This window comes from Lampris incognitus, chromosome 10 (assembly GCF_029633865.1).
Source record: "Lampris incognitus isolate fLamInc1 chromosome 10, fLamInc1.hap2, whole genome shotgun sequence".
NCBI classification, from domain to species: domain Eukaryota; kingdom Metazoa; phylum Chordata; class Actinopteri; order Lampriformes; family Lampridae; genus Lampris; species Lampris incognitus.
Genome location: NC_079220.1, coordinates 47,805,910 through 47,821,619, shown reverse-complemented (window position 1 = coordinate 47,821,619; position 15,710 = coordinate 47,805,910). Strand labels below are relative to the sequence as shown.

At 46.5% G+C, this 15,710-nt stretch overlaps 1 protein-coding gene across 1 annotated transcript in view; it reads left to right on the top strand.

The window, feature by feature from the left end:
* Positions 1-273: 273 nt before the first annotated feature.
* The window catches only part of LOC130119835 (adhesion G protein-coupled receptor E2), a 32,914-nt gene continuing 17,477 nt past the window's right edge, over positions 274-15,710 (top strand). The window contains exon 1 of the mRNA XM_056288427.1: positions 274-352. Within this exon, the coding sequence (XP_056144402.1) occupies positions 274-352 (79 nt within the window). The remainder of the gene's footprint in view (positions 353-15,710) is intronic.

Here is a 15,710-nt window from a genome sequence, read left to right as displayed (position 1 = left end):
ACTTGATGGCCTTCACATCTGATGAAAGCGACCGGTCCCCTTGAAAGAAAGCGCTCAATAATTCAAAAGGGAGGTGGGAAAAAAAAGAGAGAGAGAGCTGGGGGGAAAGGGGCGACCGAATGGGAGCTGCTGGCTGCCAGGGCATTTGATATATATACAGATGGGGAAGGGGGCGTGGGCGCTGTTGATTGCCCGCAGGTCAGAAATGGTCAATGACCGCTAGCTCCGCCTGAGGCTGCATGTGAATTTCAGCCATGCCAGGATCCACCTTGTATGGCGAGCCCAGTGCTTGTGGTCCAGAGGCAGGTGTCTCTGGTGTGGAGCCATGAGATCTGTGATGCTTTGTTCCCAGGTACGCGTTTGTGTGTACAAGACATCACTTTGAAGCAATTCATTCACACTGGCTGCTGCACAGTAGGGCCACAATCGAAGCCACCACCAGCATGCAGCACAGACACAAGCAGAGGAATTATACTCTTATGAAAAACCACAGGGAGTCCATTGGGGGGCTCGGTACTCAATGCACAACTCAATTCTCTGGAGCCAATGCTTTGTCATCTGTCTCAACCAGCAGAGAGGGTGGAATAAAAGTGCAGAAAATCCGTGACTGTTGTAGCAGAACTGAAGATTTCCTTCGCCTTGTGAGAAGTAAGACAACACCCCCACCCCCACACACCACCCCCAGCTCTTCCATAGCATGGCGGGATGAGGGTGACATGATAGGAAAAAGAATCGAGGGATGTTAAAATGAAGATTTTGCTCTTAGCTAAATTGATGCTGAGGAGGAGGAGAATTAAAAAGGGTCACAGTGGGTGAAGCAGGGACAAGAGTACAAAGATTCGAACTCTTCATGATCGTCTGGCTTTAAATCCATTTCAAGGGGCCACATCCTATTCTCATCATTTTTGAAATGTTTGTAAAAATCCGCAATTGTTCCTTACTTGGATGATCATAGCCGAGCTATTTAGAAGCTGGCTACAGTTAAGCATGAGGAAACAAGATAATCTCACCCATTCCGCCGACCTCGAATTTGAGTGCAGATATTCATTTATATGACAAATGGTCTTCATTTTCCCACATATATGAATATTCATCTCATCTCTGACTCACTAGAATAGGCTTTTTAAGCTGCGTGGTTTTCATGATGATAATGTGTGTGTGTGTGTGTGTGTGTGTGTGTGTGTGTGTGTGTGTGTGTGTGTGTGTGTGTGTGTGTGTGTGTGTGTGTGTGTGTGTGTGTTGTGACGTGAGGCTGCAGTGCATCCTACTGGTTAAGGAAGAGAACAACGCCACTGAACACCCTCTCACCCTCCCTCGGGTAGCAATTTGGCCGGCATGTACTGTAAGCCCTTTGCGACCCCTGGTTTCTGCAAAAGCTTCACAAATCGAGCTCCAGAGGTAAGTAGAATTTTTGGGCACAATAAGTCAAATACTGCACCCCTCTTCCCCCCCCCCCCCTCTTTCCATCTCATTCAGTGAATAGGATCCTTCTTTTGGGTTGCTCCTGCTTATGGCCTTTGAATTCATTTATTGTTGCAGTACCAAACATGGCATGGTTATTATAAGGCTGCTCCCACAAGCCTTTGCTGGCCTACCGCATGGGTCAGAGGGCGCATGCAGACCAAAGTGGAGGTAGCACTGGTTTTGTTAGCGTGGTCAGAGTGAGAGACACCTCCAGCAACTGGGTTGACTGGTGCCGATGCTCAAATGACTGATTCTCTGATGGTATCAGCCGTACACACGGCGCTGACAGGGGAACCTGCACATCAGTCATGTGATGTGATGGAGTCAAATGCACGAAGCAGATTTCACATCTCAGATGTGAGTTCATGTGAACTGCAAACTGTTCACAGAAACGCCACAAACAGCGCCCAGTCAGAGCCCCAGAATAACAAAACAGCAGCCATGATCAGTAGTCTTCAGCTGATATGACCCTCTAGTATGTGTTTTTATCTCAACTTTTACAGAATGCAGAGACGTATTTGCGAACAGGAAGTGTACTTATGTTTCTTCCCTGATGAACTGAAATTGACAGAACAAATGAAGAAATAGAATGAAAGGAAGGAAGAAGAAATAGAAAAAATAGAAAGAAGAAATTAAGAAGAAACAGAAAGAAAGGAAGGAAGGAAGAAGAAATAGAAAGAAGGAATAGAAAGAAAGACGGGAAGGAAGTAAAAAGAAAGAAAGAAAAAATAGGAAATAATCAAATGTACCTGCATGAACAGATTCAGATGCAGCGACCTTCTGCCAGCACGATAAGCACCAGGACGGAAGGAAGGAAGAAAGAAGAAATAGAAAGAAAGAAAAAATAGAAAAAGAAAGGAAGGAAGAAAAAATAAACATAGAAGAAATAAAAGAAACAAAGAAAGAAAAAATAGAAAAAGAAAGGAAGAAAAAAGAAACAAAGAAGAAATAAAAGAAACAAAGAAAGAAGAAATAGAAAGAAAGTCAAGAAGGAAGAAAAAAGAATAAAAAGAAACAGAAATAAAGGAAAGAAAAGAACAAAAAAAGAAACAAGGAGGGAGGGAAAATCAGCTGTATTTCATGGTCACAATGACAGGTTGTCTGTCGTGGTTTTTAAATGGTTCATATTAAAAACAGCCAGATAAGCTTCAGTACAGTTTGGGTCATTCTGTTGTTATCAGGTCCTGGCAGTAATTGGCTGCATGTCAGATCAGATTGTTTGCTCCAGCTAAAGACAGGATAACACGTACGTACAGGGCAGTCGAACATCTGGTCGAGCTGCAGTAATTGAACCAAAACGTGCTGAAGTCATTCCACGTTTCTCTAAAGGGCCAAATTAGTCTTTCATGGGGCTGGGCCAATCTGGATCATTACATCTTACATCATTACACCTGCACTTCCTGGTAAAAAAAAAGAAAAGTAGTCCCCTCGTCCCTCCCATTTTCACAGCATAAGCAGAATCTATGCCGGGGTACCTGAGCGGTTATGAGGTCTTTAGGCACGCTGAGCCCTGAGAGACTAGGCGTGCAGCTTTGTGGTGTCCGTATGCGCACACATGCACACACAAGATGTGCTTTTGGATCCTGACCATACGAGGCTATCAACGGTATTAAGGATGTCTAGATTCAACTAGCTTACTGCTGACACAGAGCCCATGTTTCATCATTTGCCCTGCAAAAGCTCCCTGGCTTTTTTTTCCCCACGTTTACCCAGCATCCTTCTCAAAAAGCTAACATGTACATGCAAAAACTCATAAATCTCTTATGGTGATCCTTTTTAAAATTTACTTTATAAGCATCACTGATGGGCCACGTCAATTTTGGCATCTCCAGTGTTCTTATAATGCAGAAATAGACACATAATCCTTCTATTAGACTACATTAGATGATTCTACTCTCCCCTCTATGTTGACTAATAGTAGTATTAATTGTGAGCAATGGAGGGCTCAGGAGCCTTTTAGCTCAAAAGTGACAAACTGACATTCAGGATAACTGTCTGCATCTAAATTGGAAAAAAAAAATGTGGAGAAAAAAACCCAAACCTAAATAGATAGAAATAAACTCTTAAACCTTCCAGTAAGGTATTTGGATACCAATTGTTACCCATTGGGTGTTTGCATGGATATGAAAAACATTATGTATATCCTGTGCTTCATTTCATTTTTATGCTTGAAAGACATTTGTCCCTGCATTGACACATTACTCAGTGTCATTCAGGATAATAGGTACTCAAAAGCAATTTGACACCATAATGCATTGTGATAGTCATCCGACAGGAAGTTATGTTAGAAAGAGGATTCTGAAGGACACACATGCCGTGTATATCTAGAGGCTGACAAGTCTGGGCTTACAGTTAAGATAACCTGACTTTCTCTTTCACCAGTGCACCGTGGTACAAAATCCTGTGTCACACAGGACGAGGCTTAAAAACAACACCAACGTTATATTTCAAAATGTCCACAGTGTCTCCCCGCCTGCTGCTCAATGACTGCTGGGATAGGCTCCAGCATCCTGTGACCCGAATTCGGTTAAGCGGCTTGGATAATGGATGGATGGATATTTAATATGGGGTGGCACGGCGGCGCAGTGGTTAGCATGGTTGCCTCACAGCAAAGAAGGTCCTGGGTTCGAGCCCCAGGATAGTCCAACCTTGGGGGTTGTCCTGTGTGGAGTTTGCATGTTCTCCCCGTGTCTGTGTGGGTTTCCTCTGGGTTCTCCGGTTTCCTCCCACAGTCCAAAGACATGTAGGTCAGGGTCAGGTGAATCAGCCGTACCAAATTGTCCCTAGATTTTGAATGTGTGTGTGTGTGTGTGTGTGTGTGTGTGTGTGTGTGTGTGTGTGTGTGTGTGTGTGTGTGTGTGTGTCAGCCCTGTGATGGACTGGCAGCCTGTCCAGGGTGTCTTGCCGCCTGCCGCCCAATGACTGCTGGGATAAGCTGCAGCATCCCGCAACCCTGAGAGCAGGATAGGCGGTTTGGATAATGGATGGATGGACATTTAATATGAATGGTGAAAAGTCAAGGTAAGGATTTTCCATGTGGCCTGCCTAAATTTAGGTTTTTATGTGTGTGTGCATGTGCATGTGTGCATGCATGTGCATGTATGTCTGTGTGTGTGTGTGTGTGTGTGTGTGTGTGTGTGTGTGTGTGTGTGTGTGTGTGTGTGTGTGTGTGTGTGTTCCCTGTCCACCAAGAAACTAAAATGAGAACAAAAGACAAAATTGATCCTATCAATGTTATCATATGTATTGGTCTTTTTTTTCCCCCAGTTTCAGCACCACCTGCTTTATTCTTCTGCGTTTGGCTGCAGTGGTGAAGAAGAAGTAAATTGCTGTGTAACTGTCTAACTGTCCTACATGACAGTAACCATTAAAATGAGCAACTTCAACAGCAGTCATGACTTTGCTATTTACACCAGTGATAAAAAGTCTCTGGATTGTTTTAAATCTCCAGGGCCGCAACTTCAAATCCACATTAACCAAATGCAACATGGCTTTTTGGTGCACACAAGCTTGTTTTTGTCTGGTTGCAGCTTGAATATTCAGTACCAAACTTCCTTAGCAGTAGATACATTGATATGTTTAATTGATATAATTAGTTTCAATGAGTTCAATCTTAATCTAAAATCTCAAAAATGAATTTTTTAAAAATAATTTTACAATTTCTTGCCCTACCCCACATTACGAACCACTGCTCCGACACAATGTAATGTCTTCACTCTCACTCAGTAAAAAAGCCATAAAAAGCCACTCTCCCTCCAAGGGGCCTCGGGGCTCGACCTGGTGACTGACATTTTACTGAGTTTCCCCATGTTAGCATGCACAGAGGTTAATACACGTGTTTGCAAGGGCTCACTGCCATTTCACTCAGGAGAGACAACTTGATATGCAAATACTGTTTGGTTGGCAGGTGTAAATCAGCAGATGGATGGACACCACTACTGGCTGAATCGAATATTGGATGGATGGATGGATGGATGGATAGATAGATAGAACTTAATGAAGTGAATTAAATATTGGACTATCTCTGGAATAATTATCATTTGTATCATTTACTGTATGATTGTTTCAGTGACTTCGTCAGACATTACTTTCCACACTAGCCTAGCCCAAAACAAAAAGTCTAAACTGGCCTAAAATATTCTCTTCTGCAGTTTCAGGTGTTAAGCATTCAGGGTTATGGGGGATAATGCACTTTGGGTTAGCATGAAAACGGGGTCTTGTCATTTGCCCTGCAGCTTCAGCTTTCTACACATCGGCATCTTGCTCAAAATGCCAATGTAAGCATCTTTCAGAGTTTGTCTTAAACTGGTGTAATCTGCTGAGTAGTCAGTCCTCGTTTATATTAAAGCCAATAACATGTGGAGAATTACTGTGCCACACTGTTCTGTATGATGAAAATAATGCTCGTTGGGGCAAAACAGAAAAACCCTCCACAAAGCACGCCCAACAAATTCTCCTTTGCATTGTTGGGAGGCAAACACATAAGCAAGAATTAATATATCATTTGAGAAAAATTGAGGCATTTATTGAATATGGGGGGCTTTTAAAGTTATGATCTTAACAGCAGAGATATTTCGGCTTAAGGAACGACCTGTCAATATGGAGCAAATTACAACGACCGATGCAATAATGTTAACTGGACTATGGAATATTCTGACGTAATGTCTCCGTTTGTCCACTAGATGGCGCGATTTAACTATAGTAAACCCTGTGAGAGATGCACTTGTGTCCCGATTAGATCTCGATCTCGTCAGCAGTACTTTGAGGCCTTTTTTCCGCAAAAATATACGAGTAAAGCCTTGGAACAAGTTTTGAGGTTTATTTTTTAGTTGATATCCTCTGCCGCCCCCCCAATCAACCTTAGTTTATAGTCAGGTGCGAATGTAATTCCTTTAGTGTATTGTAGCGAATTTGGGGGGGGCAGCCTGGCCGGACCGTCACAGCGGGGACGCGAACTCGTGTATTTCGCACCGCGGGCGACAACGTTAACCAGTCGACTAAAGGGTCCGACCCGTTAGCCAAGGGCTACCGAGCCTACTTATTCATGTACGTTACACCCACGCCTCCAAGGGAGACTACGACCGACTATGTACGTTACACCCAGGGAGTTATGTACGTTACATGTACGTTACACCCACGCCTCCAAGGGAGACTCGCTAGCCTTTAGCTAAGAGTCGGACCCTTTTGTCGACTGGTTAACGTTGTCGCCTGTGGTGCAGGAGATACGGGTTCGCGTCCCGGCTGTGGCGGTTCCCGACTGCCCCCTGAATTCGCTCCATTCAGAAGTGGGATGGTGAGACCGTGAGGCCATCGGAAGCGCGTGCACCCAGAGGCGTGAGGGAGCCGATATGCTGAAGCGCGCGTCTTCCCGAAGGAGGGGGTAGTGTAACGTGCACAGATAGATAGACTCGTTAGCCCTTAGCTAAGGGGTCGGAGCCTTTAGTCGACTGGTTGATGTTGTCGTCTGTGGTACAGGAGATACGGGTTCACGTCTCGGCTGTGGCGGTTCCCGACTGCCCCCTGATTTCGCTGTAGTATGGTTTTACTCCATGCTGTGTATGCCCAACTACAGTGCCTCGTCCTCTCACGGTGTATCTGATATCACCATGTTGATGTTGTTCCTACGACACTGTGGATTAGCGTGGGTTAACTATCGCTTAGCTTGAGGTTAGCTATTGGTTAGGTTAAGGTTAGCCATTGATTGGTTAGGTTGAGGTTAGCTATCGGTTAGGTTAAGGTTAACTATCGGTTAGGCTGAGGTTAGCGATTGGTTCGGCTGAGGTTAACTATCGGTTAGGTTAAGGTTAGCTATTGGTTAGGTTGAGGTTATCCATTGATTGGTTAGGTTGAGGTAAGCCATCAGTTAGGTTAAGGTTAGTTATCGGTTAAGGATAAGGGTAGGGAAAGTGTTAGGTTAAGGTTAGGTGGAGGTTCAAGATGTTATTTTTTCTTTTTTCTTTGACAAAAATCAGTTGGTTTTTCTCCTCTTTTATTGGCAGTCTGAAACAAATGAGGTATGTCTTCATGTCTTATTCAACAGAATCCTTCTGTCTCAGGCTGAGCAGAAGAAAAGGAAAACAACAAAACAAAACAAAAATAGGTACAAATGAGAGAAATAAAATTAACAAGGAATGAGAGAATAAAATAAAGCACAAAAAATGTTTTATTTCCCCGTGACATCGTGTGATGACTCATGCAACGCAATGCATTTTGGGGATTTTAACACGTGTCAGCCATCAAATGAGATAATATATAGAGAGCGTTTTTTCCCGGAAACCATCAATGGTGTAGATAAAAGTGCTCAACAAATGAGGAACAGAATATGAAGAACCTTTATATATATATATATATATATATATATATATATATATATATATATATATATAATACGCACACAAAGATGAGGACAAATTAGAGATGAAAAATCTGCCATTGTATATGACCTCTTTTTTAATAGTCTAGGTTGACACCAGTCTCTTGCTCAAACACAAATCAGGACCTTGCCCTGGGTCTGTGTTCATCCCTTCCTGTGGAAAAAAAAAGGGGGTTTGCCAACCATCCCTTCCTCTTACAGAAATCTCCAGACAAGCTGATGGAAACATGTAAATGACCTGCGAATGCAGTGTCAGATGACAGGTTTCCATGTGTGTTATTATTTCTTATTATTATGTAACTGATTTCATCAGTGTCTGCCAGATCCGAATGGTTATTTAAAAGACGAATAAAATTAAGTTTCAACCAAAAAGTCACAAAGCCCTCGTTTCCTTTGTATTCTTAAAATAATCCAGTCAGGACCAGACAACACTAAATCAACAGATCATTCAGTTTTATTTATGAAGTAGACTGCACTGATACGTTCCCTAAATACGCAATTATTGTATCCAAACTTTCGCTGGGTGAATCTTGTTAGTTGTTGAGATGTTAAACATCTTCCCGATGTTGCAAGCGAAGCAATAAAAAGCGAGACAATATGGCTTATGAGTATGTGGTTTTTCACACTTATGACATGCTTGTCATCACTTCCTCCATAATTAAATCAGTACCCTATAAAGGTTCAAATCGGAAAAAAAAGTGTCACTTACAAAATGTTCCCAGTTGGTGAACTTCCTCTATTCGCTTGGCAGCAATGTTTTCTCATGGTCTTTCAAAGGAAATGTCCTTTTACAGTCATTGTGGCAAAATATATCACAGTACGCATTCAAACAAGTATACTGGGTTACTGATGCCATTGTTATGATTTTTTTTTTTTTGCCGTATCAGTAGTCAAGAGTCCCACACATCTCTGCAAGAGATCTGCCAGCTTATTTAAACCAGAAACTGCCTTGTCTGTACGAGTGTGTCTCAGCTCACTTGTTCTGGATTTATGTTCCAGTTCTGGTTTTTCCTACCCTGTTTCGCTTGTCATAGGATATTATTTCAGCTTAAACATCTGAAATAATTCAGAAACTTTGCAACATCTAACTTAAACCAACGATAGGTTAAAGGTACAACAGATGTCCCTATCAGTGTGCTGACAGTCTTTCCTTTCCTGTCTGAAATCAGGTTTAAAATAATAAAACACAGCCAGGTCTCTCTCTGCCATGATGTTTCATGTACATGATGTTTCGTGTAACTCTCCTGTTGCGACACAGAAAAGGAGTACAGTTCCTGACCTGATATGCCACAAGATTTTGTGGCTCGTATGTGGTTCACAAATCTTAATATATATATATATATATATATATATATATATATATATATATATATATATATATATATTGTGGAAGATGAAAGAAAGGAGACGAGACCACTTTTCCTTTTGACCACACAGCCGTGGGGTTGTTCATTTCCTCCAACAAACTCTAACATATAAGTCAAAAGTTCATTATGCTAAAAACCTCAGCCTCGTGTCTACCCTCAACACCCCTTCCTAACCTCCGCCCACTGTCTTAAAGGGACCGTCTCTGGCCCGCATGGTGAATATCTAACCTGCAAGTAGGTCGCTACACACGCCCCCACCCCCCAGAATTCACCATGACAAAAAGAACAAAAATCAACGTGGCGGGGGACGAATAATGCAGCGAAAACAGCTCCTCTTGACGGGCGGGGGGGGCGTCCACGCCGAGGGGCCCGGGCCAGTTGATCCGGCCTGTCCAAGCCCAGGTGAGTTGGCTTGAGGTGGTCCACCGAAACCCACTCCTGCTTACCACCGACATCCACAACAAAGTTCTTGGCCCCCCCGCCAGGACACGGAAGGGGCCATCATAGGGGGGCCAGAGTGGGGTACGGTGGGCGTCATGCAGACGTACCCAGCCGACTGCAGGTCCTTGGGGATGTAAGACTGAGGGGGGCCGTGCCGCGAAGTTGGGACTGGAGTGAAAACGCTGGTAGCATCCTGGAACACTGCCTGTTGGCAGGCAGCAGACCAGGGTGCCGCGCCGTCTGGGAGAAATTCCCCCAGGACCCGCAGTGGCTTGCCGTAAACCAGCTCGGCCGACAAGGACTGGAGGTTTTCCTTAGGGGCGGTCCACAGGCCAAGCATGACCCATGGGAGCTGGTCGACCCAGCTACTGTCTGTGAGGCCGGTCCGAAGAGCAGCCTTCATAGAACGATGAAACCGCTCACATAAACTGTTGCCCTGTGGGTTGTAAGCCGTGGTGCGGTGCAGCTTCACCCCTAGGCTTTCAGCGACTGCAGTACAGAGCTTGGATGTGAACTGCGGGCCCTGGTCAGAAGTGAGGTCAGATGGCGTGCCAAACCGGGCTACCCAGGACCCGATGAACGCTGGGCCGCCTCAGCAGACGTGGTGGTTGACAACGGAATAGCCTCAGGCCACCTAGTGGTCCTGTCCACCATGGTAAGGAGATGAGTGAAACCACGGGAGGAGCGGAGGGGTCCTACTAGGTCCACATTGACATGGTCGAAATGCCTCCCAGGACCTGGGAACAGTGCCAGGGGTGCCTTGGTGTGGCGGTGAACCTTGGAGCACTGACACGCAACACAGGTGCCTGCCCAGTCCTTGACGTCCTTCCTGAGGCCATGCCACACAAACTTGGCCCCCACCAACTTCGTTGACACCTTTACGCCTGGGTGTGAAAGGCCATGGATGGCGTCAAAAACCCGTCGCCGCCAGCCCATGGGCACCATGGGCCGTGGCTGACCTGTGGAGATGTCACAGAGAAGCGTGATCCCGGTGTCATCGAACACCACATCCTTCAACTGCAGCCCGGTGTCAGCAGTCCGGTAGGCCTGCACTTTTGTGTCAGCAGCCTGGTCTACAGCCATGGCTGCGTAGTCGAGTCCCAAGTGGACAGCCCCCAACATCGCCCGGGAGAGGCAGTAGGCAACAAAGTTGTCCTTGCCGGCAACATGCTGGATGTCAGTGGTGAGCTCCAAGATGTAAGAGAGCTGGCGCTGCTGGTGCCCAGACCACGGCTCGGTGGCTTTGGCCATGGCAAATGTCAGCGGCTTGTGGTCCACAAACACAGAGAACCGGCGGCCTTACAGCAGGAAGCAGCAGATGGCGAGAAACAGGCCAAGAAGCTGCCAGTTGAAGGTATTGTATTTCCCCTCACTGCTGCGCAGCTGGCGGCTGAAAAAAGCAAGAGGCTGCCAGGCTCCACCCACCCACTGCTCATACACTGCCCCCACGGCGTAATCTGAAGCATCCGTGGTGAGTGCAAACTGGGGCAGTTGGTGATGGGTGTGCCAACAAGGCGGCGTCAGCCAGCACAACCTTAACATCCTCAAACGCCCGGTTTCTCTCTTCCGACCAGTCCACTGGGCCCGTGGGGTCCTTACCCTTCAGAGCCTCATACAGGGGGTGCATGAGATGAGCCGCCCAGGGAATGAACCGGTTGTAAAACTTCACCATGCCCAGGAACTCCTGCAAGGACTTCACCGTGTTTGGGCGTGTGAACCTGGCGACGGCGTCCACCTTGTCGGGGAGGGGGGTTGCTCCGTCCTTTGTAACCCGGTGCCTGAGGAAATCAATGGCTGGCAGGCCCAACTGGCACTTTGCTGGGTTGACGATGAGCCCATGCAGGCTGAGCTATTCGAACAGCTGCTGGAGGTGGACCAGGTGCTCTGCTGCGGACGTACTGGCCACGAGAATGTCGTCCAGGTAAACAAACTGGAACAGCATATCTCGCAGCATAGAGTCCATGAGCCGCTGAAAGGTCTGTGCAGACCCCTTGAGCCCAAACGGCATCCTCATGAACTCAAACAGACCGAACGGCGTGATTACTGCTGTCTTCGGCACATCCTGTGAGCGGACCGGCACCTGGTGGTATCCACACACGAGGTCCACCTTGGAGAAGATGACCGCCCCCGCCAAGTGCACTGAGAAGTCCTTGATGTGCGGGACGGGGTAGCGGTCTGGCATTGTAGTTTTGTTGAGGCGGCGGTGATCACCACATGGGCGCCAGCCACCGTTAGCCTTTGTGACCATATGCATGGGGGGGGGCCCATTGACTGTCGGAGCAGTGCACGATGCCGAGGCGCTCCATGTTGGCAAACTCCTCCTTGGCGATGGCGAGCTTGGCTGGGTCAAGGCGCCGTGCACGGGTGTAGACTGGGGCCCGTGGTGGTGAGGTAGTGTTCCACTCCATGCTTGGTGACTGCTGATGAGAAGATGGGCATTTTGAGGTCCGGAAACTCAGCGAGCAGACGCTGAAATTCATCCCCAGTGGCAATCATGTTGGACAAGCCGATGGGACCCGCCTCCCCCAGCGTACATGGGTAGGAGCAGAAGGAGACGGCGTCAATCAAGCGGCGGTTTTAACAGTCCATAAGCACGCAGGAAATCCTTACCCAGGAGGGTAATGGACACCTTCGTCATTGCAAAGTCCCAGCCGAACCGCCAACCTCCAAAAACTACCTCCACATACCTCATGCCATAGGTGCATATGGGGTGCCGTTAGCAGCATCCATAAGGGGGCCAAATCCACCGGCCATCGCGTCCACTGGTGTCGCAGGCAGGATGCTCCGCTGCGGGCCTGAATTAACTAGCAACCGCCGGCTGGAGATGGTGCCCTGAATAAACAGCAGCCTGCCTTCCTGGCCAACGCTCAGGGCTACTACTGAGCACCGGCCCTGGCTTTTCCCGCCCTGCTGAAAGTGCATGGTGCACGGCATTGCTTGGTTTTGGTTCCAAAACTAGCATAGTAGAAGCACAGTCCCCCTGAGTCGTGCTGCCGACGAGAAACTGCTGCCGCGGCGACGCCCGCAGCCTCAACCGGTGGTGGTGGAAGAGCGTGGGCAGGCAGCAGAGCGGCCGGAAAAATCCTGTCAGCCTCCGCGGCCAACTCCCGAAAGTTGCTGGTGGTGGACAACTTGGAGCTGGCTAAGGCAGCACGGACGTGCGAGGGGAGCTGGCGGCGGAACAGCTGGCCGAAAAGGAGGGCGGGGTCGCACGAACCCAGCATATTCAGCATCTTGTCCATTAGTTCCGATGGCTTGCCGTCTCTCAAGCCTTGCAGCGAAAACAACCAGTCCGCCCGCTCCACCTCTGCTAGCTCAAAAGCCTGCAGCAAGTGTCTTTTACAGGCATGAAAATCACTCACCTTTCGGCGAAATTCGCCGTTTTGAATCCAAAATAGGTGACCTACGTGAATCGTGTAGATCCGATGAAAAAATATTTGGGGGGGGGGGTGTATGGACCGGACATGGAGTTATACACGAGAGCGCGGAGCCATGGTGAGCTGGCCTATCGAATTCGAATTCTCCTTTTTCATTGACAAAATATTCCCCCTACGAGCGCGAGGGGCCTCGCGTCACCAGTCTTCTCTAGGAAGGTACCGCTACCCGATTGGTTCGTGAAGTGCTCGTGCAGCGAGTGCTTGTGCTGACCAAAGCGATTGATGGAGCAGCGCGCGGGGCTGAGCATTCCATGGGGCTGAGGGAAGACGACTCTTTGGACTAACGTTAGCTGACTGATGCCTGCCTGACTGAATTTGGTGAGCGTTTCGATCATTTCAGTATTTTCTGATGTATAACGTTACTCAGGAGCTCTGTTGACATAGCCTAGTCCTACATGATTTCAGGTAGCTAATCTATCACTAGCTAGAGATTTAATAAAGAATCCACGTGTCATCGACGCATACGTTAGCTATATTCCACACAGACAGGTGGAGAGATTTGCGTCTTGGAAAATTGTTAGCTAGCTAGCTAGTTAGTAGGGTAACGTTAGCTAACATTAGCTTACACCGTATATGCAGCAGACTAGGTTGTATAGCTTACGTTATCCCACAAAAAGAAACACGATGAACGTTAACTGTTGGCTAATTCTCAAAATCTCTAAAACCCATTTCAGGACGTGTGGACTGAGGAACTGGTGCGGTGGGAGGCTGAGGTAACGTTAACGCTAGCTAGCTAATGTTAGCTAGCTTTTTTGTGTTCTAAATTAGCTAACTCACATTGTAGAAACTGAGTCAACAAATTAGCTAACGTTAGCGAACGTTAACAATACCATAATTTCACTGTCCTATGTGTATGTGTCACAGGACAGGCTTATATCAAAGAACTGGACTGTAACCGTCGATTTATGAGTGGCGCAAGCCTGGGGGCTCTCTAGTGCCTGGCTGTTCCAGGATCACGCTAAAGCACAGGCGAGCGTAGCGAAATACATCGTGTAAGTTTACATTCACAGAATTATATTGAGTAATGTTAGTCAGTGGAAGGGACGTAATGTTACTTATTAACCTACTATACTGTAACTGTAAATACCGGATACCTTTTAATCTGAAATCCAACTATGTATGTAGGCCTAACGTTGTGTGTAAAACAATTTTCAATTTTACTCTGTGGGTTAGGGTAACGTTAGGCCTATAGTCTAAGTTACTTATCTGAACTTGTGAAACACTCGTTTACACATCTGATTTCAAGTGGACATACAGTGCTGCTTGAAAGTATGTGAACCTCTTGAGCAGTTTAGATGTTTCTGTTGTTTTACCATGATTTTCTTATTTTATCATCACCAGTTTTTATGTATGAAATGTCAGATATATGTTTATCAATTGCATGTACTTGTTTAGTGGGACTTGTTTAAGTAGCCCAAAAACTACATGAAACATGGAATTAGTGTATGTGCAAAAGTAAGTGAACCCCCAGCTGCATTGGTTAAGTCAAGCAGGTAAAAGACTTGAGTGAAATACATTTGGGTGCTTAATTAATCATTTAAGCAGACCACTGAAATGAGACATCCTTGGGAAAGGGTTTGGCCTGCACTAATTAAAAGACAGAGGAAACCAACCAAACCACTGTGGTCCCATACAAATCAACAATGCCGAGAGCAAAGGAGATATCCGAGGACATGAAGAAGAAGGTAGTGACAGCCCATCAGTCTGGGGAGGGGTATAAGACCATCTCCAAAAGATTCCAGCTCCATCCATCCACTGTAAGACAAATAATTTACAAATGGAGGGCCCTCAACATGACAGCAACTCTGCCTAGAAGTGGACGCCCATCAAAAATATCACCCAGAAGCACCAGAAAAATAATAAATCAGGTAAAGGCCAACCCACACATCACCTGTAGAGAGTTGCAGACCTCTCTGGTAGCATCTGGGACAAATGTGCATGCGTCTACAATCAGACGGAAATTGAATAGCCATGACATTCATGGGAGGGTTGCTAGAAGGAAGCCTCTGCTCTCAAAAAAGAACCAAGCTGCCCATTTCAACTTTGCCAGAGAACACTTGGACAAACCAGAGGCCTTCTGGAAGTCCATTCTCTGGACAGACGAGTCCAAGATAGAATTATTTGGTCACAATCAAAACCAACATGTTTGGAGAAAAGCCAACACTGCATATGAAGAAAAGAACCTCCTCCCAACAGTGAAGCATGGTGGTGGAAATGTGAAGGTCTGGGGCTGCTTTTCTGCTTCCGGACCTGGACGACTCCATATTATCCAAGGAACCATGAATTCTCCAGCATATCAACAAATTCTTGACCAGAATCTCCTGCCATCAGTCAGGGAGTTGAAGCTGGGACGAAAATGGATTATGCAACAAGACAATGACCCAAAGCATTCCAGCAAAACTACAAAGGAATAGCTTCAGAGAAAGAGGATTCGTACTCTGGATTGGCCCAGTCAAAGTCCGGACCTTAATCCAATTGAAATGTTGTGGCGAGACCTGAAGAAGTTGGTACATACCAGATGTCCCTCCAACCTCTCTCAACTGGCTGAGTTCTGCAAGGAGGATTGGGCAAAAATCCCCATAAGCAGATGCGAGAGACTGGTTAGTGGTTACAGAAGACGTTTGGTTG